Raw genomic sequence first — 24,378 nt, 5'->3', positions numbered from 1 at the left:
GGCCCTCTCTTTACGTTGTGTTTTCCCTCCTTCATCATGCTCCCTGTTCAGCTGTCTTCCCTCCCTCCTCTTCTCCTCCCACATGACCCCTATCCCTTTCCACCTCTATCCAATATTACAATATCCTTCATCATGCTCCCTGTTCAGCTGTCTTCCCTCCCTCCTCTTCTCCTCCCACATGACCCCTATCCCTTTCCATCCCTTTCCACCTCTATCCAATATTACAATATCCTTCATCATGCTCCCTGTTCAGCTGTCTTCCCTCCCTCCTATTCTCCTCCCACATGACCCCTATCCCTTTCCACCTCTATCCAATATTACAATATCCTTCATCATGCTCCCTGTTCAGCTGTCTTCCCTCCCTCCTCTTCTCCTCCCACATGACCCCTATCCCTTTCCACCTCTATCCAATATTACAATATCCTTCATTTATTTATTTCCTTGACAGTGTCACCTCCGTTCTCCCTGTCTTGTCTTCCCTAATTCCTATCCATTTTAGCCTTTGTCCAATACCATCAACCCTCACAATTATTCTCCTAAACCCCTCAACCTCTCCCTCTCTTCCCTGTACCCTCCCTCCCCCTGATCACTACCCCTGAATCCCAAACCCCTAGTCCCTAGCCACAAAGCACTTATATAGATCTGAGATGATTGGACCGGTATAAGCAATATGGTGGTAGCTCCATCTGGCCTTCTGATAGGCCAGACGGGAATTGGCGCCATATAGCTTAAAGGACATCTTTCCAATCCTCTCAGATCTACCCTACTGCATAGGGGGTGGGGACTAGTGGTTGATTTGGGATTCAGAGCCCCCTTAGCGTGAGTCCATGAGGGGCTGCAGCCAGAGCAGGAAGCGGGACACCTTCTGGTAGATGTAACCCTGACTACAGTCTGCCCCTGCTGGTCTGGAGACTACCCCGGTCAGATAGAACACCTCCCTGTGGAGAGATAGGATGGGACTCCCCGGCCCCAGGATGCAGTCACCCTTGGGTCTCACCGTCGTACAGCCCATCTTGTTGGTGACCAACCCCGGGTGCCTCTCCACACACTGGGGCAAACGCTCATATGCCAGGTGGTTGAGAGTGAGCGGGCCTTGGACCTCCGTGGCGTCCACGGGGTCCTTCCAGCCAGTGACCACGGCCGGATACTCGCCAGTCATCAGGACGACCTCTGCAAAGTCACGTTCGGGCAGGCAGGCAGCGACCACATGTTTCTTATAGACGATGCGCTCGCGGAGCTCGAGGACGGCCAGGTCGTTGTCAGGGCGACCGGGTACGTAGCGGGGGTGGACGTGGACGACTTGGACATAGAGCGTCTGTTCGCCATCTTCAGATGCGGTTAGGCGCTTGCCTGGGAGGGGAGGGACGAAGTACTCAAAATCAATAAAGGAACACATACTGTAAAGCAAATCAAAAACATACCCTCGCACACACACGCAGGAATGAATGCACACATGTACACACACACACACCACTTCCACCACCAGTGGAGCCTGAGCCTGTAGACTGGACATGATGCCCCATGATGAGCACTCACCGACAGCCACCTGGAAGTTGACGTATTTCTGGGCACACTGGGCTGTAGTTAGAACCAGGTTCTCCTTCAGAATGACACCACTACAGAACCCTACAGACTCTGTACTCTTCAGAATGGCCTGCACAATGACAACACAACAGTTACAATATACAGCAGAGATGACACCGCAAAATACATTATCACAACTATGGGAATATTGGGTTAATGTGCTGCAGCTTTGATAGTGAGGGGTTGACTTCATGAGAACAATGAATCTGAGAGCATAGTAGTGCCTGTCAGTGGACAGTGTGTACCTAGTTTGAATTGTGTGTGTGTGTGTGTGTGTGTGTGTGTGTGTGTGTGTGTGTGTGTACCTCATAGTGGTGTGTGTTTTCCTACCTGCCAGGGACACTCTCCAGAGTTGCAGGCTAGTCCCTCAAAGTTGCTGGCGATGTTGGTTGACTGTCTCTTTGTCCACTGGCTTAGGCTGCTCACCTTCCCACAGGGGAATGTCACTGAGAGAGGGATGGAGGGAGAATTACTGAGTATAGTTTAATATAGTACAGTTTAGTATCTAGTATAGCATAGCATTAGCCTCGTACGAACCATCCTGATCTCGCAAGCTTACATTCTGTTTCACTATCCGCTAGTGAGATCAGGATGTTGCGTATGAGGCTAGAGTATCATAGTACAGTACAGAATCACTTAACATATAGGATAGCATAGTATAGTATAGCATAGTAGTATATGGTGACTGACCTGCAGGAACACACTTCACCCTCTCCTTCTCCTCTAGTTTCCAGCCACGGGCACAGGAACACTCATAGGACTGGTATCCTGGCTTACAGAACTGACTGCAGCCCTTGGTCTTGTCCAACATACACACTGTCTGATCTACAATCACACACAGAGAGAAAGACAGAGAAAGGTGGAGAGGCTTCTTCACTGTTGACGTTTTTTACTACATAAGTTCCCCACCAACTCGGTGTTGGGTCCTTCACGTCTCTCACCTGTCTCACAGTGGACTCCAAAGAAGCCTGACTTGCAGACACAGTCGTATCCCCCCACGCTGTCTGAGCACATGGCTCCATTCTTACACGGCTTCTCTGCACACTGGTCCCCATCTGTACACACACAGGGTTAACAACACAGCCAGTCAAATGGTACATTCAGTAATACAAGACACATGTTCTGGGGTGAAGCTATTTTAACTGTCACACCAAATCACATGGATTTCAACTGAGTGGTAACCCAAAATACTAAGTACTCTGATATGTTCCAAGAGAACGTCAGTCAAAATCATTACACTTACCTATGTAGACTGACCAGAAGATATCCTGAAAGATCAAAACAAAGTCCACTGTCAGTTTGATTCAAAATGTCTACAGAATCATCAGAAGTCCACTGTCAGTTTGATTCAAAATGTCTACAGAATCATCAGAAGTCCACTGTCAGTTTGATTCAAAATGACTACAGAATCATCAGAAGTCCACTGTCAGTTTGATTCGAAATGTCTACAGAATCATCAGAAGTCCACTGTCAGTTTGATTCACAATGTCTACAGAATCATCAGAAGTCCACTGTCAGTTTGATTCACAATGTCTACAGAATCATCAGAAGTCCACTGTCAGTTTGATTCACAATGTCTACAGAATCAGATGTCCACTGTCAGTTTGATTCACAATGTCTACAGAATCATCAGAAGTCCACTGTCAGTTTGATTCAAAATGTCTACAGAATCATCAGAAGTCCACTGTCAGTTTGATTCACAATGTCTACAGAATCATCAGAAGTCCACTGTCAGTTTGATTCAAAATGTCTACAGAATCATCAGAAGTCCACTGTCAGTTTGATTCACAATGACTACAGAATCATCAGAAGTCCACTGTCAGTTTGATTCAAAATGTCTACAGAATCATCAGAAGTCCACTGTCAGTTTGATTCAAAATGTCTACAGAATCATCAGAAGTCCACTGTCAGTTTGATTCACAATGTCTACAGAATCATCAGAAGTCCACTGTCAGTTTGATTCACAATGTCTACAGAATCATCAGAAGTCCACTGTCAGTTTGATTCACAATGTCTACAGAATCATCAGAAGTCCACTGTCAGTTTGATTCAAAATGTCTACAAAATCATCAGAAGTCCACTGTCAGTTTGATTCACAATGTCTACAGAATCATCAGAAGTCCACTGTCAGTTTGATTCAAAATGTCTACAGAATCATCAGAAGTCCACTGTCAGTTTGATTCACAATGTCTACAGAATCATCAGAAGTCCACTGTCAGTTTGATTCACAATGTCTACAGAATCATCAGAAGTCCACTGTCAGTTTGATTCAAAATGTCTACAGAATCATCAGAAGTCCACTGTCAGTTTGATTCACAATGTCTACAGAATCATCAGAAGTCCACTGTCAGTTTGATTCAAAATGTCTACAGAATCATCAGAAGTCCACTGTCAGTTTGATTCAAAATGTCTACAAAATCATCAGAAGTCCACTGTCAGTTTGATTCACAATGTCTACAGAATCATCAGAAGTCCACTGTCAGTTTGATTCAAAATGTCTACAGAATCATCAGAAGTCCACTGTCAGTTTGATTCACAATGTCTACAGAATCATCAGAAGTCCACTGTCAGTTTGATTCACAATGTCTACAGAATCATCAGAAGTCCACTGTCAGTTTGATTCAAAATGACTACAGAATCATCAGAAGTCCACTGTCAGTTTGATTCGAAATGTCTACAGAATCATCAGAAGTCCACTGTCAGTTTGATTCAAAATGTCTACAGAATCATCAGAAGTCCACTGTCAGTTTGATTCACAATGTCTACAGAATCATCAGAAGTCCACTGTCAGTTTGATTCACAATGTCTACAGAATCATCAGAAGTCCACTGTCAGTTTGATTCACAATGTCTACAGAATCATCAGAAGTCCACTGTCAGTTTGATTCAAAATGTCTACAGAATCATCAGAAGTCCACTGTCAGTTTGATTCACAATGACTACAGAATCATCAGAAGTCCACTGTCAGTTTGATTCAAAATGTCTACAGAATCATCAGAAGTCCACTGTCAGTTTGATTCACAATGTCTACAGAATCATCAGAAGTCCACTGTCAGTTTGATTCAAAATGTCTACAGAATCATCAGAAGTCCACTGTCAGTTTGATTCAAAATGTCTACAGAATCATCAGAAGTCCACTGTCAGTTTGATTCAAAATGTCTACAGAATCATCAGAAGTCCACTGTCAGTTTGATTCACAATGTCTACAGAATCATCAGAAGTCCACTGTCAGTTTGATTCACAATGTCTACAGAATCATCAGAAGTCCACTGTCAGTTTGATTCAAAATGTCTACAGAATCATCAGAAGTCCACTGTCAGTTTGATTCACAATGACTACAGAATCATCAGAAGTCCACTGTCAGTTTGATTCAAAATGTCTACAGAATCATCAGAAGTCCACTGTCAGTTTGATTCACAATGTCTACAGAATCATCAGAAGTCCACTGTCAGTTTGATTCAAAATGTCTACAGAATCATCAGAAGTCCACTGTCAGTTTGATTCAAAATGTCCAGAATCTGTCAGTTTTGATTCAAAATGTCTACAGAATCATCAGAAGTCCACTGTCAGTTTGATTCACAATGTCTACAGAATCATCCAGTCTACTGTCAGTTTGATTCACAATGTCTACAGAATCATCAGAAGTCCACTGTCAGTTTGATTCACAATGTCTACAGAATCATCAGAAGTCCACTGTCAGTTTGATTCACAATGTCTACAGAATCATCAGAAGTCCACTGTCAGTTTGATTCAAAATGTCTGAATCATCAGAAGTCCACTTTGTCACAGAATCATCAGAAGTCCACTGTCAGTTTGATTCACAATGTCTACAGAATCAGAAGTCCACTGTCAGTTTGATTCACAATGTCTACAGAATCATCAAAGTCCACTGTCAGTTTGATTCAAAATGTCTACAGAATCATCAGAAGTCCACTGTCAGTTTGATTCACAATGTCTACAGAATCATCAGAAGTCCACTGTCAGTTTGATTCACAATGTCTACAGAATCATCAGAAGTCCACTGTCAGTTTGATTCAAAATGTCTACAGAATCATCAGAAGTCCACTGTCAGTTTGATTCAAATGTCTACAGAATCATCAGAAGTCCACTGTCAGTTTGATTCACAATGTCTACAGAATCATCAGAAGTCCACTGTCAGTTTGATTCACAATGTCTACAGAATCATCAGAAGTCCACTGTCAGTTTGATTCACAATGTCTACAGAATCATCAGAAGTCCACTGTCAGTTTGATTCACAATGTCTACAGAATCATCCACTGAGTTTGATTCAAATGTCCACTGTCAGTTTGATTCACAATGTCTACAGAATCATCAGAAGTCCACTGTCAGTTTGATTCACAATGTCTACAGAATCATCAGAAGTCCACTGTCAGTTTGATTCAAAATGTCTACAGAATCATCAGAAGTCCACTGTCAGTTTGATTCACAATGTCTACAGAATCATCAGAAGTCCACTGTCAGTTTGATTCACAATGTCTACAGAATCATCAGAAGTCCACTGTCAGTTTGATTCACAATGTCTACAGAATCATCAGAAGTCCACTGTCAGTTTGATTCACAATGTCTACAGAATCATCAGAAGTCCACTGTCAGTTTGATTCACAATGTCTACAGAATCATCAGAAGTCCACTGTCAGTTTGATTCACAATGTCTACAGAATCATCAGAAGTCCACTGTCAGTTTGATTCACAATGTCTACAGAATCATCAGAAGTCCACTGTCAGTTTGATTCACAATGTCTACAGAATCATCAGAAGTCCACTGTCAGTTTGATTCAAAATGTCTACAGAATCATCAGAAGTCCACTGTCAGTTTGATTCACAATGTCTACAGAATCATCAGAAGTCCACTGTCAGTTTGATTCACAATGTCTACAGAATCATCAGAAGTCCACTGTCAGTTTGATTCACAATGTCTACAGAATCATCAGAAGCAAGAAGATAGATTTAAAAAAGGAGATGAGTGGAGAGAAGCAAGGAAAGGAGGAAGGTTTGGAGGTTGTTAAAGAGGATGTCTGAGGTGAGAAAAGGAAGGATGAGCTGAAGGAGGTGAGGAAAGAAGGGAGTCTAATAGAGGGAGGTGTGAGGAAATAAATCTGTTCAGTGGGAAGAGGGAGCATTGGCCCACCGTGCGGTAGGAGTCCTGGAAGATCTCCCTGGCCTCCTCGTAGTTGCAGACCTCCTCCAGACACTCCCTCTCCAGGTTGGCAGGGAGCAGGCTCTCCTCGTTGCCCACGTTGGCCCTCTTCTGGCGGGATAAGGTGATTACTTCACTGGCCTCCTGCTTGTCCAGGAACACTGGGGGGGGGGGGGGGGGGGGGGGATTTTAGTTGTTGTACTTTTGATACTCTTTCACAAAAAAATATTTTTTTTATCTCAATGGACAGTCTATTTTTCATATAACCTGATTCCACTTAAAATTTAGGTCACACATTTGAAAATAGTTTAATACAGATTCTCGGCCTAAATCTGTCAAATCTATGTAGTGGAGTACAAAAGTAACATTCGTTGTTACTAATTAACTAAGGCCTAAACCCAGTGCCAAAAAAGCACAGAACTACACCAATAGACCTAAACACTCTTCACACAGTACCTTTGACTCTACGGATCCCCACTCCCAAAAAAGGTCTCAGATTCCATTAAGAATGTAGCCTAATGCCTCCATGACAAACTATCCTTGTCTAATGTCATCCTGCCCCTTTCCATGTCCTGTCTAGTGGATAAACAGGCCCCTTCCCTGTCCTGGTGTCCTGTCTAGTGGATAAACAGGCCCCTTCCCATGTCCTGCCTACTGGATAAACAGGCCCCTTCCCTGTCCTGGTGTCCTGTCTCCTGGATAAACAGACCCCTTCCCATGTCCTGGTGTCCAGTCTCCTGGATAAACAGGTCCCTTCCCTGTCCTGGTGTCCTGTCTAGTGGATAAATAGGCCCCTTCCCTGTCCTGGTGTCCTGTCTAGTGGATAAACAGGCCCCTTCCCTGTCCTGGTGTCCTGTCTAGTGGATAAACAGGCCCCTTCCCTGTCCTGGTGTCCTGTTTAGTGGATAAACAGGCCCCTTCCCTTCCCTGTCCTGGTGTCCTGTCTAGTGGATAAACAGGCCCCTTCCCTGTCCTGGTGTCCTGTCTAGTGGATAAACAGGCCCCTTCCCTGTCCTGGTGTCCTGTCTAGTGGATAAACAGACCACTTCCCTGTCCTGGTGTCCTGTTTAGTGGATAAACAGGCCCCTTCCCTTCCCTGTCCTGGTGTCCTGTCTAGTGGATAAACAGGCCCCTTCCCTTCCCTGTCCTGGTGTCCTGTCTAGTGGATAAACAGGCCCCTTCCCTTACCTGTCCTGGTGTCCTGTCTAGTGGATAAACAGACCCCTTCCCTGTCCTGGTGTCCTGTCTAGTGGATAAACAGGCCCCTTCCCTGTCCTGGTGTCCTGTCTAGTGGATAAACAGGCCCCTTCCCTGTCCTGGTGTCCTGTCTAGTGGATAAACAGGCCCCTTCCCTGTCCTGGTGTCCTGTCTAGTGGATAAACAGGCCCCTTCCCCTGTCCTGGTGTCCTGTCCTGGATAAACAGGCCCCTTCCCTGTCCTGGTGTCCTGTCTAGTGGATAAACAGGCCCCTTCCCTGTCCTGGTGTCCTGTCTAGTGGATAAACAGACCCCTTCCCTGTCCTGGTGTCCTGTCTAGTGGATAAACAGGCCCCTTCCCTGTCCTGGTGTCCTGTCTAGTGGATAAACAGGCCCCTTCCCCTTCCCTGTCCTGGTGTCCTGTCTAGTGGATAAACAGACCCCTTCCCTGTCCTGGTGTCCTGTCTAGTGGATAAACAGGCCCCTTCCCTGTCCTGGTGTCCTGTCTAGTGGATAAACAGGCCCTTCCCTGTCCTGGTGTCCTGTCTAGTGGATAAACAGGCCCCTTCCCTTCCCTGTCCTGGTGTCCTGTCTAGTGGATAAACAGGCCCTTCCCTTCCTGTCCTGGTGTCCTGTCTAGTGGATAAACAGGCCCCTTCCTTCCTGTCCTGGTGTCCTGTCTAGTGGATAAACAGGCCCCTTCCCTGTCCTGGTGTCCTGTCTAGTGGATAAACAGGCCCCTTCCCTGTCCTGGTGTCCTGTCTAGTGGATAAACAGGCCCCTTCCCTGTCCTGGTGTCCTGTCTAGTGGATAAACAGGCCCCTTCCCTGTCCTGGTGTCCTGTCTAGTGGATAAACAGGCCCCTTCCCTTACCTGTCCTGGTGTCCTGTCTAGTGGATAAACAGGCCCCTTCCCTGTCCTGGTGTCCTGTCTAGTGGATAAACAGGCCCCTTCCCCCTTCCTGGTGTCCTGGTGTTCCTGTCCTGGTGTCCTGTTTAGTGGATAAACAGGCCCCTTCCCTGTCCTGGTGTCCTGTCTAGTGGATAAACAGGCCCCTTCCCTTCCCTGTCCTGGTGTCCTGTCTAGTGGATAAACAGGCCCCTTCCCTTGTCCTGTCTAGTGGATAAACCTGTCCTGGTGTCCTGTCTAGTGGATAAACAGGCCCCTTCCCTGTCCTGGTGTCCTGTCTAGTGGATAAACAGGCCCCTTTCCCTGTCCTGGTGTCCTGTCTAGTGGATAAACAGGCCCCTTCCCTTCCCTGTCCTGGTGTCCTGTCTAGTGGATAAACAGGCCCCTTCCCTGTCCTGGTGTCCTGTCTAGTGGATAAACAGGCCCCTTCCCTTCCCTGTCCTGGTGTCCTGTCTAGTGGATAAACAGGCCCCTTCCCTGTCCTGGTGTCCTGTCTAGTGGATAAACAGGCCCCTTCCCCCTGTCCTGGTGTCCTGTCTAGTGGATAAACAGGCCCCTTCCCTGTCCTGGTGTCCTGTCTAGTGGATAAACAGGCCCCTTCCCTGTCCTGGTGTCCTGTCTAGTGGATAAACAGGCCCCTTCCCTGCCCCTTCCAGGCTTCCTGTCCTGGTGTCCTGTCTAGTGGATAAACAGGCCCTTCCTTCCTGGTGTCCTGTCTAGTGGATAAACCTGTCCTGGTGTCCTGTCTAGTGGATAAACAGACCCCTTCCCTGTCCTGGTGTCCTGTCTAGTGGATAAACAGGCCCCTTCCCTGTCCTGGTGTCCTGTCTACCGGGATAAACAGGCCCCTTCCCTGTCCTGGTGTCCTGTCTAGTGGATAAACAGGCCCCTTCCCTGTCCTGGTGTCCTGTCTAGTGGATAAACAGGCCCCTTCCCTGTCCTGGTGTCCTGTCTAGTGGATAAACAGGCCCCTTCCCTGTCCTGGTGTCCTGTCTAGTGGATAAACAGGCCCCTTCCCTTACCTGTCCTGGTGTCCTGTCTAGTGGATAAACAGGCCCCTTCCCTGTCCTGGTGTCCTGTCTAGTGGATAAACAGGCCCCCCTGTTCCCTGTCCTGGTGTCCTGTCTAGTGGATAAACAGACCCCTTCCCTGTCCTGGTGTCCTGTTTAGTGGATAAACAGGCCCCTTCCCTGTCCTGGTGTCCTGTCTAGTGGATAAACAGGCCCCTTCCCTTCCCTGTCCTGGTGTCCTGTCTAGTGGATAAACAGGCCCCTTCCCTTACCTGTCCTGGTGTCCTGTCTAGTGGATAAACAGACCCCTTCCCTGTCCTGGTGTCCTGTCTAGTGGATAAACAGACCCTTTCCCCTGTCCTGGTGTCCTGTCTAGTGGATAAACAGGCCCCTTCCCTGTCCTGGTGTCCTGTCTAGTGGATAAACAGGTCCCTTCCCTGTCCTGGTGTCCTGTCTAGTGGATAAACAGGCCCCTTCCCTTCCCTGTCCTGGTGTCCTGTCTAGTGGATAAACAGGCCCCTTCCCTGTCCTGGTGTCCTGTCTAGTGGATAAACGGGCCCCTTCCCTTCCCTGTCCTGGCGTCCTGTCTAGTGGATAAACAGGCCCCTTCCCTTCCCTGTCCTGGTGTCCTGTCTAGTGGATAAACAGGCCCCTTCCCTTCCCTGTCCTGGTGTCCTGTCTAGTGGATAAACAGGCCCCTTCCCTGTCCCGGTGTCCTGTCTAGTGGATAAACAGGCCCCTTCCCTTCCCTGTCCTGGTGTCCTGTCTAGTGGATAAACAGACCCCTTCCCTGTCCTGGTGTCCTGTCTAGTGGATAAATAGACCCCTTCCCTTCCTGGTGTCCTGTCTAGTGGATAAACAGGCCCCCTTCCCTGTCCTGGTGTCCTGTCTAGTGGATAAACAGGCCCCTTCCCTGTCCTGGTGTCCTGTCTAGTGGATAAACAGGCCCCTTCCCTTACCTGTCCTGGTGTCCTGTCTAGTGGATAAACAGGCCCCTTCCCTGTCCTGGTGTCCTGTCTAGTGGATAAACAGGCCCCTTCCCTTACCCTGTCCTGGTGTCCTGTCTAGTGGATAAACAGGCCCCTTCCCTGTCCTGGTGTCCTGTCTAGTGGATAAACAGGCCCCTTCCCTGTCCTGGTGTCCTGTCTAGTGGATAAACAGGCCCCTTCCCTGTCCTGGTGTCCTGTCTAGTGGATAAACAGGCCCCTTCCCTGTCCTGGTGTCCTGTCTAGTGGATAAACAGGCCCCTTCCTTCCCTGTCCTGGTGTCCTGTCTAGTGGATAAACAGGCCCCTTCCCTGTCCTGGTGTCCTGTCTAGTGGATAAACAGGCCCCTTCCCTTCCCTGTCCTGGTGTCCTGTCTAGTGGATAAACAGGCCCCTTCCCTGTCCTGGTGTCCTGTCTAGTGGATAAACAGGCCCCTTCCCCTGTCCTGGTGTCCTGTCTAGTGGATAAACAGGCCCCTTTCCCTGTCCTGGTGTCCTGTCTAGTGGATAAACAGGCCCCTTCCCTTCCTGTCCTGGTGTCCTGTCTAGTGGATAAACAGGCCCCTTCCCTGTCCTGGTGTCCTGTCTAGTGGATAAACAGGCCCCTTCCCTGTCCTGGTGTCCTGTCTAGTGGATAAACAGGCCCCCCTTCCCCTGTCCTGGTGTCCTGTCTAGTGGATAAACAGGCCCCTTCCCTGTCCTGGTGTCCTGTCTAGTGGATAAACAGGCCCCCCTTCCCTGTCCTGGTGTCCTGTCTAGTGGATAAACAGGCCCCTTCCCTGTCCTGGTGTCCTGTCTAGTGGATAAACAGGCCCCTTCCTTCCCTGTCCTGGTGTCCTGTCTAGTGGATAAACAGGCCCCTTCCCTGTCCTGGTGTCCTGTCTAGTGGATAAACAGGCCCCTTCCCTTACCTGTCCTGGTGTCCTGTCTAGTGGATAAACAGGCCCCTTCCCTGTCCTGGTGTCCTGTCTAGTGGATAAACAGGCCCTTCCCTGTCCTGGTGTCCTGTCTAGTGGATAAACAGGCCCCTTCCCTGTCCTGGTGTCCTGTCTAGTGGATAAACAGGCCCCTTCCCTGTCCTGGTGTCCTGTCTAGTGGATAAACAGGCCCCTTCCCTTCCTGTCCTGGTGTCCTGTCTAGTGGATAAACAGGCCCCTTCCCTGTCCTGGTGTCCTGTCTAGTGGATAAACAGGCCCCTTCCCTGTCCTGGTGTCCTGTCTAGTGGATAAACAGGCCCCTTCCCTGTCCTGGTGTCCTGTCTAGTGGATAAACAGGCCCCTTCCCTGTCCTGGTGTCCTGTCTAGTGGATAAACAGGCCCCTTCCCTGTCCTGGTGTCCTGTCTAGTGGATAAACAGGCCCCTTCCCTGTCCTGGTGTCCTGTCTAGTGGATAAACAGGCCCCTTCCCTTCCCTGTCCTGGTGTCCTGTCTAGTGGATAAACAGGCCCTTCCCTTCCCTGTCCTGGTGTCCTGTCTAGTGGATAAACAGGCCCCTTCCCTGTCCTGGTGTCCTGTCTAGTGGATAAACAGACCCTTCCCTGTCCTGGTGTCCTGTCTAGTGGATAAACAGGCCCCTTCCCTTCCCTGTCCTGGTGTCCTGTCTAGTGGATAAACAGGTCCCTTCCCTGTCCTGGTGTCCTGTCTAGTGGATAAACAGGCCCCTTCCCTTCCCTGTCCTGGTGTCCTGTCTAGTGGATAAACAGGCCCCTTCCCTGTCCTGGTGTCCTGTCTAGTGGATAAACAGGGCCCTTCCCTTCCCTGTCCTGGTGTCCTGTCTAGTGGATAAACAGGCCCCTTCCTTCCCTGTCCTGGTGTCCTGTCTAGTGGATAAACAGGCCCCTTCCCTTCCCTGTCCTGGTGTCCTGTCTAGTGGATAAACAGGCCCCTTCCCTGTCCCGGTGTCCTGTCTAGTGGATAAACAGACCCCTTCCCTGTCCTGGTGTCCTGTCTAGTGGATAAACAGGCCCCCCTTCCCTGTCCTGGTGTCCTGTCTAGTGGATAAACAGGCCCCTTCCCTGTCCTGGTGTCCTGTCTAGTGGATAAACAGGCCCCTTCCCTTCCCTGTCCTGGTGTCCTGTCTAGTGGATAAACAGGCCCCTTCCCTGTCCTGGTGTCCTGTCTAGTGGATAAACAGGCCCCTTCCCTGTCCTGGTGTCCTGTCTAGTGGATAAACAGGCCCCTTCCCTGTCCTGGTGTCCTGTCTAGTGGATAAACAGGCCCCTTCCCTGTCCTGGTGTCCTGTCTAGTGGATAAACAGACCCCTTCCCTGTCCTGGTGTCCTGTCTAGTGGATAAACAGGCCCCTTCCCTGTCCTGGTGTCCTGTCTAGTGGATAAACAGGCTCCTTCCCTGTCCTGGTGTCCTGTCTAGTGGATAAACAGGCCCCTTCCCTTACCTGTCCTGGTGTCCTGTCTAGTGGATAAACAGACCCCTTCCCTGTCCTGGTGTCCTGTCTAGTGGATAAACAGGCCCCTTCCCTTACCTGTCCTGGTGTCCTGTCTACCGGATAAACAGGCCCCTTCCCTGTCCTGGTGTCCTGTCTAGTGGATAAACAGGCCCATTCCCTGTCCTGGTGTCCTGTCTAGTGGATAAACAGGCCCCTTCCCTGTCCTGGTGTCCTGTCTAGTGGATAAACAGGCCCCTTCCCTGTCCTGATGTCCTGTCTAGTGGATAAACAGTCCCCTTCCCTTACCTGTCCTGGTGTCCTGTCTAGTGGATAAACAGGCCCCTTCCCTGTCCTGGTGTCCTGTCTAGTGGATAAACAGGCCCCTTCCCTGTCCTGGTGTCCTGTCTAGTGGATAAACAGACCCCTTCCCTGTCCTGGTGTCCTGTTTAGTGGATAAACAGGCCCCTTCCCTGTCCTGGTGTCCTGTCTAGTGGATAAACAGGCCCCCCCTTCCCTGTCCTGGTGTCCTGTCTAGTGGATAAACAGGCCCCTTCCCTTACCTGTCCTGGTGTCCTGTCTAGTGGATAAACAGACCCCTTCCCTGTCCTGGTGTCCTGTCTAGTGGATAAACAGACCCTTTCCCTGTCCTGGTGTCCTGTCTAGTGGATAAACAGGCCCCTTCCCTTCCCTGTCCTGGTGTCCTGTCTAGTGGATAAACAGGTCCCTTCCTGTCCTGGTGTCCTGTCTAGTGGATAAACAGGCCCCTTCCCTTCCCTGTCCTGGTGTCCTGTCTAGTGGATAAACAGGCCCCTTCCCTGTCCTGGTGTCCTGTCTAGTGGATAAACAGGCCCCTTCCCTTCCCTGTCCTGGTGTCCTGTCTAGTGGATAAACAGGCCCCTTCCCTTCCCTGTCCTGGTGTCCTGTCTAGTGGATAAACAGGCCCCTTCCCTTCCTGTCCTGGTGTCCTGTCTAGTGGATAAACAGGCCCCTTCCCTGTCCTGGTGTCCTGTCTAGTGGATAAACAGGCCCCTTCCCTTACCTGTCCTGGTGTCCTGTCTAGTGGATAAACAGACCCCTTCCCTGTCCTGGTGTCCTGTCTAGTGGATAAACAGGCCCCTTCCCTGTCCTGGTGTCCTGTCTAGTGGATAAACAGGCCCCTTCCCTGTCCTGGTGTCCTGTCTAGTGGATAAACAGACCCCTTCCCTGTCCTGGTGTCCTGTCTAGTGGATAAACAGGCCCCTTCCCTGTCCTGGTGTCCTGTCTAGTGGATAAACAGGCCCCTTCCCTTCCTGTCCTGGTGTCCTGTCTAGTGGATAAACAGGCCCCTTCCCTGTCCTGTCCTGTGTCCTGTCTAGTGGATAAACAGGCCCCTTCCCTTCCCTGTCCTGGTGTCCTGTCTAGTGGATAAACAGGCCCCTTCCCTGTCCTGGTGTCCTGTCTAGTGGATAAACAGGCCCCTTCCCTTCCTGTCCTGGTGTCCTGTCTAGTGGATAAACAGGCCCCTTCCCTGTCCTGGTGTCCTGTCTAGTGGATAAACAGGCCCCTTCCCTTCCCTGTCCTGGTGTCCTGTCTAGTGGATAAACAGGCCCCTTCCCTTCCCTGTCCTGGTGTCCTGTCTAGTGGATAAACAGGCCCCTTCCCTTCCCTGTCCTGGTGTCCTGTCTAGTGGATAAACAGGCCCCTTCCTGTCCTGGTGTCCTGTCTGGGATAAACAGGCCCCTTCCCTGTCCTGGTGTCCTGTCTAGTGGATAAACAGGCCCCTTCCCTGTCCTGGTGTCCTGTCTAGTGGATAAACAGGCCCCTTCCCTGTCCTGGTGTCCTGTCTAGTGGATAAACAGGCCCCTTCCTTCCCTGTCCTGGTGTCCTGTCTAGTGGATAAACAGGCCCCTTCCCTGTCCTGGTGTCCTGTCTAGTGGATAAACAGGCCCCTTCCCCCTGTCCTGGTGTCCTGTCTAGTGGATAAACAGGCCCCTTCCCTGTCCTGGTGTCCTGTCTAGTGGATAAACAGGCCCCTTCCCCCTGTCCTGGTGTCCTGTCTAGTGGATAAACAGGCCCCTTCCCTGTCCTGGTGTCCTGTCTAGTGGATAAACAGGCCCCTTCCCTGTCCTGGTGTCCTGTCTAGTGGATAAACAGGCCCCTTCCCTGTCCTGGTGTCCTGTCTAGTGGATAAACAGGCCCCTTCCCTGTCCTGGTGTCCTGTCTAGTGGATAAACAGGCCCCTTCCCTGTCCTGGTGTCCTGTCTAGTGGATAAACAGGCCCCTTCCCTCCCTGTCCTGGTGTCCTGTCTAGTGGATAAACAGGCCCCTTCCCTGTCCTGGTGTCCTGTCTGGTGGATAAACAGGCCCCTTCCCTGTCCTGGTGTCCTGTCTAGTGGATAAACAGGCCCCTTCCCTTCCCTGTCCTGGTGTCCTGTCTAGTGGATAAACAGGCCCCTTCCCTGTCCTGGTGTCCTGTCTAGTGGATAAACAGGCCCCTTCCCTGTCCTGGTGTCCTGTCTAGTGGATAAACAGGCCCCTTCCCTGTCCTGGTGTCCTGTCTAGTGGATAAACAGGCCCCTTCCCTGTCCTGGTGTCCTGTCTAGTGGATAAACAGGCCCCTTCCCTGTCCTGGTGTCCTGTCTAGTGGATAAACAGGCCCCTTCCCTGTCCTGGTGTCCTGTCTAGTGGATAAACAGGCCCCTTCCCTTCCCTGTCCTGGTGTCCTGTCTAGTGGATAAACAGGCCCCTTCCCTGTCCTGGTGTCCTGTCTAGTGGATAAACAGGCCCCTTCCCTGTCCTGGTGTCCTGTCTAGTGGATAAACAGGCCCCTTCCCTGTCCTGGTGTCCTGTCTAGTGGATAAACAGGCCCATTCCCTTACCTGGTGTCCTGTCTAGTGGATAAACAGGCCCCTTCCCTGTCCTGGTGTCCTGTCTAGTGGATAAACAGGCCCCTTCCCTGTCCTGATGTCCTGTCTAGTGGATAAACAGTCCCCTTCCCTTACCTGTCCTGGTGTCCTGTCTAGTGGATAAACAGGCCCCTTCCCTGTCCTGGTGTCCTGTCTAGTGGATAAACAGGCCCCTTCCCTGTCCTGGTGTCCTGTCTAGTGGATAAACAGACCCCTTCCCTGTCCTGGTGTCCTGTTTAGTGGATAAACAGGCCCCTTCCCTGTCCTGGTGTCCTGTCTAGTGGATAAACAGGCCCCTTCCCTTCCCTGTCCTGGTGTCCTGTCTAGTGGATAAACAGGCCCCTTCCCTTACCTGTCCTGGTGTCCTGTCTAGTGGATAAACAGACCCCTTCCCTGTCCTGGTGTCCTGTCTAGTGGATAAACAGACCCTTTCCCTGTCCTGGTGTCCTGTCTAGTGGATAAACAGGCCCCTTCCCTTCCCTGTCCTGGTGTCCTGTCTAGTGGATAAACAGGTCCCTTCTCTGTCCTGGTGTCCTGTCTAGTGGATAAACAGGCCCCTTCCCTTCCCTGTCCTGGTGTCCTGTCTAGTGGATAAACAGGCCCCTTCCCTGTCCTGGTGTCCTGTCTAGTGGATAAACGGGCCCCTTCCCTTCCCTGTCCTGGCGTCCTGTCTAGTGGATAAACAGGCCCCTTCCCTTCCCTGTCCTGGTGTCCTGTCTAGTGGATAAACAGGCCCCTTCCCTTCCCTGTCCTGGTGTCCTGTCTAGTGGATAAACAGGCCCCTTACCTGTCCCGGTGTCCTGTCTAGTGGATAAACAGACCCTTCCCTGTCCTGGTGTCCTGTCTAGTGGATAAACAGGCCCCTTACCTGTCCTGGTGTCCTGTCTAGTGGATAAACAGGCCCCTTCCCTGTCCTGGTGTCCTGTCTAGTGGATAAACAGGCCCCTTCCCTTCCCTGTCCTGGTGTCCTGTCTAGTGGATAAACAGGCCCCTTCCCTGTCCTGGTGTCCTGTCTAGTGGATAAACAGGCCCCTTCCCTGTCCTGGTGTCCTGTCTAGTGGATAAATAGACCCCTTCCCTGTCCTGGTGTCCTGTCTAGTGGATAAACAGGCCCCTTCCCTGTCCTGGTGTCCTGTCTAGTGGATAAACAGACCCCTTCCCTGTCCTGGTGTCCTGTCTAGTGGATAAACAGGCCCCTTCCCTGTCCTGGTGTCCTGTCTAGTGGATAAACAGGCTCCTTCCCTGTCCTGGTGTCCTGTCTAGTGGATAAACAGGCCCCTTCCCTTACCTGTCCTGGTGTCCTGTCTAGTGGATAAACAGACCCCTTCCCTGTCCTGGTGTCCTGTCTAGTGGATAAACAGGCCCCTTCCCTTACCTGTCCTGGTGTCCTGTCTACCGGATAAACAGGCCCCTTCCCTGTCCTGGTGTCCTGTCTAGTGGATAAACAGGCCCATTCCCTTACCTGGTGTCCTGTCTAGTGGATAAACAGGCCCCTTCCCTGTCCTGGTGTCCTGTCTAGTGGATAAACAGGCCCCTTCCCTGTCCTGATGTCCTGTCTAGTGGATAAACAGTCCCCTTCCCTTACCTGTCCTGGTGTCCTGTCTAGTGGATAAACAGGCCCCTTCCCTGTCCTGGTGTCCTGTCTAGTGGATAAACAGGCCCCTTCCCTGTCCTGGTGTCCTGTCTAGTGGATAAACAGACCCCTTCCCTGTCCTGGTGTCCTGTTTAGTGGATAAACAGGCCCCTTCCCTGTCCTGGTGTCCTGTCTAGTGGATAAACAGGCCCCTTCCCTTCCCTGTCCTGGTGTCCTGTCTAGTGGATAAACAGGCTCCTTCCCTGTCCTGGTGTCCTGTCTAGTGGATAAACAGACCCCTTCCCTGTCCTGGTGTCCTGTCTAGTGGATAAACAGACCCTTTCCCTGTCCTGGTGTCCTGTCTAGTGGATAAACAGGCCCCTTCCCTTCCCTGTCCTGGTGTCCTGTCTAGTGGATAAACAGGTCCCTTCTCTGTCCTGGTGTCCTGTCTAGTGGATAAACAGGCCCCTTCCCTTCCCTGTCCTGGTGTCCTGTCTAGTGGATAAACAGGCCCCTTCCCTGTCCTGGTGTCCTGTCTAGTGGATAAACGGGCCCCTTCCCTTCCCTGTCCTGGCGTCCTGTCTAGTGGATAAACAGGCCCCTTCCCTTCCCTGTCCTGGTGTCCTGTCTAGTGGATAAACAGGCCCCTTCCCTTCCCTGTCCTGGTGTCCTGTCTAGTGGATAAACAGGCCCCTTACCTGTCCCGGTGTCCTGTCTAGTGGATAAACAGGCCCCTTCCCTTACCTGTCCTGGTGTCCTGTCTAGTGGATAAACAGACCCCTTCCCTGTCCTGGTGTCCTGTCTAGTGGATAAATAGACCCCTTCCCTGTCCTGGTGTCCTGTCTAGTGGATAAACAGGCCCCTTCCCTGTCCTGGTGTCCTGTCTAGTGGATAAACAGACCCCTTCCCTGTCCTGGTGTCCTGTCTAGTGGATAAACAGGCCCCTTCCCTGTCCTGGTGTCCTGTCTAGTGGATAAACAGGCTCCTTCCCTGTCCTGGTGTCCTGTCTAGTGGATAAACAGACCCCTTCCCTGTCCTGGTGTCCTGTCTAGTGGATAAACAGACCCTTTCCCTGTCCTGGTGTCCTGTCTAGTGGATAAACAGGCCCCTTCCCTTCCCTGTCCTGGTGTCCTGTCTAGTGGATAAACAGGCCCTTCCCTCTGTCCTGGTGTCCTGTCTAGTGGATAAACAGGCCCCTTCCCTTCCCTGTCCTGGTGTCCTGTCTAGTGGATAAACAGGCCCCTTCCCTGTCCTGGTGTCCTGTCTAGTGGATAAACAGGCCCCTTCCCTTCCCTGTCCTGGTGTCCTGTCTAGTGGATAAACAGGCCCCTTCCCTTCCCTGTCCTGGTGTCCTGTCTAGTGGATAAACAGGCCCCTTCCCTTCCCTGTCCTGGTGTCCTGTCTAGTGGATAAACAGGCCCCTTCCTGTCCTGGTGTCCTGTCTAGTGGATAAACAGGCCCCTTCCCTGTCCTGGTGTCCTGTCTAGTGGATAAACAGGCCCCTTCCTGTCCTGGTGTCCTGTCTAGTGGATAAACAGGCCCCTTCCCTGTCCTGGTGTCCTGTCTAGTGGATAAACAGGCCCCTTCCCTTCCCTGTCCTGGTGTCCTGTCTAGTGGATAAACAGGCCCCTTCCCTGTCCTGGTGTCCTGTCTAGTGGATAAACAGGCCCCTTCCCTGTCCTGGTGTCCTGTCTAGTGGATAAACAGACCCCTTCCCTGTCCTGGTGTCCTGTCTAGTGGATAAACAGGCCCCTTACCTGTCCTGGTGTCCTGTCTAGTGGATAAACAGACCCCTTCCCTGTCCTGGTGTCCTGTCTAGTGGATAAACAGGCCCCTTCCCTGTCCTGGTGTCCTGTCTAGTGGATAAACAGGCTCCTTCCCTGTCCTGGTGTCCTGTCTAGTGGATAAACAGGCCCCTTCCCTTACCTGTCCTGGTGTCCTGTCTAGTGGATAAACAGACCCTTCCCTGTCCTGGTGTCCTGTCTAGTGGATAAACAGGCCCCTTCCCTTACCTGTCCTGGTGTCCTGTCTACCGGATAAACAGGCCCCTTCCCTGTCCTGGTGTCCTGTCTAGTGGATAAACAGGCCCATTCCCTTACCTGGTGTCCTGTCTAGTGGATAAACAGGCCCCTTCCCTGTCCTGGTGTCCTGTCTAGTGGATAAACAGGCCCCTTCCCTGTCCTGATGTCCTGTCTAGTGGATAAACAGTCCCCTTCCCTTACCTGTCCTGGTGTCCTGTCTAGTGGATAAACAGGCCCCTTCCCTGTCCTGGTGTCCTGTCTAGTGGATAAACAGGCCCCTCCCTGTCCTGGTGTCCTGTCTAGTGGATAAACAGACCCCTTCCCTGTCCTGGTGTCCTGTTTAGTGGATAAACAGGCCCCTTCCCTGTCCTGGTGTCCTGTCTAGTGGATAAACAGGCCCCTTCCCTTCCCTGTCCTGGTGTCCTGTCTAGTGGATAAACAGGCCCCTTCCCTTACCTGTCCTGGTGTCCTGTCTAGTGGATAAACAGACCCCTTCCCTGTCCTGGTGTCCTGTCTAGTGGATAAACAGACCCTTTCCCTGTCCTGGTGTCCTGTCTAGTGGATAAACAGGCCCCTTCCCTTCCCTGTCCTGGTGTCCTGTCTAGTGGATAAACAGGTCCCTTCTCTGTCCTGGTGTCCTGTCTAGTGGATAAACAGGCCCCTTCCCTTCCCTGTCCTGGTGTCCTGTCTAGTGGATAAACAGGCCCCTTCCCTGTCCTGGTGTCCTGTCTAGTGGATAAACGGGCCCCTTCCCTTCCCTGTCCTGGTGTCCTGTCTAGTGGATAAACAGGCCCCTTCCCTTCCCTGTCCTGGTGTCCTGTCTAGTGGATAAACAGGCCCCTTCCCTTCCCTGTCCTGGTGTCCTGTCTAGTGGATAAACAGGCCCCTTACCTGTCCCGGTGTCCTGTCTAGTGGATAAACAGGCCCCTTCCCTTACCTGTCCTGGTGTCCTGTCTAGTGGATAAACAGACCCCTTCCCTGTCCTGGTGTCCTGTCTAGTGGATAAATAGACCCCTTCCCTGTCCTGGTGTCCTGTCTAGTGGATAAACAGGCCCCTTCCCTGTCCTGGTGTCCTGTCTAGTGGATAAACAGACCCCTTCCCTGTCCTGGTGTCCTGTCTAGTGGATAAACAGGCCCCTTCCCTGTCCTGGTGTCCTGTCTAGTGGATAAACAGGCTCCTTCCCTGTCCTGGTGTCCTGTCTAGTGGATAAACAGGCCCCTTCCCTTACCTGTCCTGGTGTCCTGTCTAGTGGATAAACAGACCCCTTCCCTGTCCTGGTGTCCTGTCTAGTGGATAAACAGGCCCCTTCCCTTACCTGTCCTGGTGTCCTGTCTACCGGATAAACAGGCCCCTTCCCTGTCCTGGTGTCCTGTCTAGTGGATAAACAGGCCCATTCCCTTACCTGGTGTCCTGTCTAGTGGATAAACAGGCCCCTTCCCTGTCCTGGTGTCCTGTCTAGTGGATAAACAGGCCCCTTCCCTGTCCTGATGTCCTGTCTAGTGGATAAACAGTCCCCTTCCCTTACCTGTCCTGGTGTCCTGTCTAGTGGATAAACAGGCCCCTTCCCTGTCCTGGTGTCCTGTCTAGTGGATAAACAGGCCCCTTCCCTGTCCTGGTGTCCTGTCTAGTGGATAAACAGACCCCTTCCCTGTCCTGGTGTCCTGTTTAGTGGATAAACAGGCCCCTTCCCTGTCCTGGTGTCCTGTCTAGTGGATAAACAGGCCCCTTCCCTTCCCTGTCCTGGTGTCCTGTCTAGTGGATAAACAGGCCCCTTCCCTTACCTGTCCTGGTGTCCTGTCTAGTGGATAAACAGACCCCTTCCCTGTCCTGGTGTCCTGTCTAGTGGATAAACAGACCCTTTCCCTGTCCTGGTGTCCTGTCTAGTGGATAAACAGGCCCCTTCCCTTCCCTGTCCTGGTGTCCTGTCTAGTGGATAAACAGGTCCCTTCTCTGTCCTGGTGTCCTGTCTAGTGGATAAACAGGCCCCTTCCCTTCCCTGTCCTGGTGTCCTGTCTAGTGGATAAACAGGCCCCTTCCCTGTCCTGGTGTCCTGTCTAGTGGATAAACGGGCCCCTTCCCTTCCCTGTCCTGGCGTCCTGTCTAGTGGATAAACAGGCCCCTTCCCTTCCCTGTCCTGGTGTCCTGTCTAGTGGATAAACAGGCCCCTTCCCTTCCCTGTCCTGGTGTCCTGTCTAGTGGATAAACAGGCCCCTTACCTGTCCCGGTGTCCTGTCTAGTGGATAAACAGGCCCCTTCCCTTCCCTGTCCTGGTGTCCTGTCTAGTGGATAAACAGGCCCCTTCCCTGTCCTGGTGTCCTGTCTAGTGGATAAACAGACCCCTTCCCTGTCCTGGTGTCCTGTCTAGTGGATAAACAGGCCCCTTACCTGTCCTGGTGTCCTGTCTAGTGGATAAACAGGCCCCTTCCCTGTCCTGGTGTCCTGTCTAGTGGATAAACAGGCCCCTTCCCTGTCCTGGTGTCCTGTCTAGTGGATAAACAGGCCCTTCCCTGTCCTGGTGTCCTGTCTAGTGGATAAACAGGCCCCTTCCCTTACCTGTCCTGGTGTCCTGTCTAGTGGATAAACAGGCCCCTTCCCTGTCCTGGTGTCCTGTCTAGTGGATAAACAGGCCCCTTCCCTTACCTGTCCTGGTGTCCTGTCTACCGGATAAACAGGCCCTTCCCTGTCCTGGTGTCCTGTCTAGTGGATAAACAGGCCCATTCCCTTCCTGGTGTCCTGTCTAGTGGATAAACAGGCCCCTTCCCTGTCCTGGTGTCCTGTCTAGTGGATAAACAGACCCCTTCCCTGTCCTGGTGTCCTGTCTAGTGGATAAACAGGCCCCTTCCCTTACCTGTCCTGGTGTCCTGTCTAGTGGATAAACAGGCCCCTTCCCTGTCCTGGTGTCCTGTCTAGTGGATAAACAGGCCCCTTCCCTGTCCTGGTGTCCTGTCTAGTGGATAAACAGACCCCTTCCCTGTCCTGGTGTCCTGTTTAGTGGATAAACAGGCCCCTTCCTGTCCTGGTGTCCTGTCTAGTGGATAAACAGGCCCCTTCCCTTCCCTGTCCTGGTGTCCTGTCTAGTGGATAAACAGGCCCCTTCCTTACCTGTCCTGGTGTCCTGTCTAGTGGATAAACAGACCCCTTCCCTGTCCTGGTGTCCTGTCTAGTGGATAAACAGACCCTTTCCCTGTCCTGGTGTCCTGTCTAGTGGATAAACAGGCCCCTTCCCTTCCCTGTCCTGGTGTCCTGTCTAGTGGATAAACAGGTCCCTTCTCTGTCCTGGTGTCCTGTCTAGTGGATAAACAGGCCCCTTCCCTTCCCTGTCCTGGTGTCCTGTCTAGTGGATAAACAGGCCCCTTCCCTGTCCTGGTGTCCTGTCTAGTGGATAAACAGGCCCCTTCCCTTCCCTGTCCTGGTGTCCTGTCTAGTGGATAAACAGGCCCCTTCCCTTCCCTGTCCTGGTGTCCTGTCTAGTGGATAAACAGGCCCCTTCCCTTCCCTGTCCTGGTGTCCTGTCTAGTGGATAAACAGGCCCCTTCCTGGTGTCCTGTCTACCTTCCCTGTCCCGGTGTCCTGTCTAGTGGATAAACAGACCCCTTCCCTGTCCTGGTGTCCTGTCTAGTGGATAAACAGGCCCCTTACCTGTCCTGGTGTCCTGTCTAGTGGATAAACAGGCCCCTTCCCTGTCCTGGTGTCCTGTCTAGTGGATAAAAAGGCCCCTTCCCTGTCCTGGTGTCCTGTCTAGTGGATAAACAGGCCCATTCCCTGTCCTGGTGTCCTGTCTAGTGGATAAACAGACCCCTTCCCTGTCCTGGTGTCCTGTCTAGTGGATAAACAGGCCCCTTACCTGTCCTGGTGTCCTGTCTAGTGGATAAACAGGCCCCTTACCTGTCCTGGTGTCCTGTCTAGTGGATAAACAGGCCCCTTCCCTGTCCTGGTGTCCTGTCTAGTGGATAAACAGGTCCCTTCCCTGTCCTGGTGTCCTGTCTAGTGGATAAACAGGCCCCTTCCCTTTCCTGGTGTCCTGTCTACCGGATAAACAGACCCCTTCCCTGTCCTGGTGTCCTGTCTAGTGGATAAACAGGCCCCTTCCCTGTCCTGGTGTCCTGTCTAGTGGATAAACAGGCCCCTTCCCTTCCCTGTCCTGGTGTCCTGTCTAGTGGATAAACAGGCCCCTTCCCTTCCCTGTCCTGGTGTCCTGTCTAGTGGATAAACAGGCCCCTTCCCTTCCCTGTCCTGGTGTCCTGTCTAGTGGATAAACTTCCCTGGTGTCCTGTCTAGTGGATAAACAGGCCCCTTCCCTGTCCTGGTGTCCTGTCTAGTGGATAAACCCCCTTCCCTGTCCTGGTGTCCTGTCTAGTGGATAAACAGACCCCTTCCCTGTCCTGGTGTCCTGTCTAGTGGATAAACAGGCCCCTTCCCTGTCCTGGTGTCTGTCTAGTGGATAAACCCCCTTACCTGTCCTGGTGTCCTGTCTAGTGGATAAACAGGCCCTTCCCTGTCCTGGTGTCCTGTCTAGTGGATAAACAGGCCCCTTCCCTGTCCTGGTGTCCTGTCTAGTGGATAAACAGGCCCCTTCCCTGTCCTGGTGTCCTGTCTAGTGGATAAACAGGCCCCTTCCCTGTCCTGGTGTCCTGTCTAGTGGATAAACAGGCCCCTTCCCTGTCCTGGTGTCC

At 51.7% G+C, this 24,378-nt stretch overlaps 1 protein-coding gene across 1 annotated transcript in view; it reads right to left on the bottom strand.

Annotated features, from left to right (window-relative positions):
• Window positions 1–204: 204 nt before the first annotated feature.
• LOC115118360 (coagulation factor X-like) overlaps window positions 205–24,378 on the bottom strand; it is a 31,990-nt gene continuing 7,816 nt past the window's right edge. The window contains exons 3-9 of the mRNA XM_065010558.1: window positions 6,733–6,902; window positions 2,828–2,852; window positions 2,526–2,639; window positions 2,275–2,409; window positions 1,915–2,030; window positions 1,537–1,654; window positions 205–1,350 (exon numbers count right to left, since the gene is read on the bottom strand). Of these exons, the coding sequence (XP_064866630.1) occupies window positions 815–1,350; window positions 1,537–1,654; window positions 1,915–2,030; window positions 2,275–2,409; window positions 2,526–2,639; window positions 2,828–2,852; window positions 6,733–6,902 (1,214 nt within the window). The 3' untranslated portion in view covers window positions 205–814. The remainder of the gene's footprint in view (window positions 1,351–1,536; window positions 1,655–1,914; window positions 2,031–2,274; window positions 2,410–2,525; window positions 2,640–2,827; window positions 2,853–6,732; window positions 6,903–24,378) is intronic.

The sequence above is a fragment of the Oncorhynchus nerka genome, linkage group LG26, assembly GCF_034236695.1.
Source record: "Oncorhynchus nerka isolate Pitt River linkage group LG26, Oner_Uvic_2.0, whole genome shotgun sequence".
In the NCBI taxonomy this organism is placed as follows: Eukaryota; Metazoa; Chordata; class Actinopteri; order Salmoniformes; family Salmonidae; genus Oncorhynchus; species Oncorhynchus nerka.
Note: the sequence above shows the minus strand (reverse complement) of the source record. Positions and strands in the feature narration are given on the sequence as shown.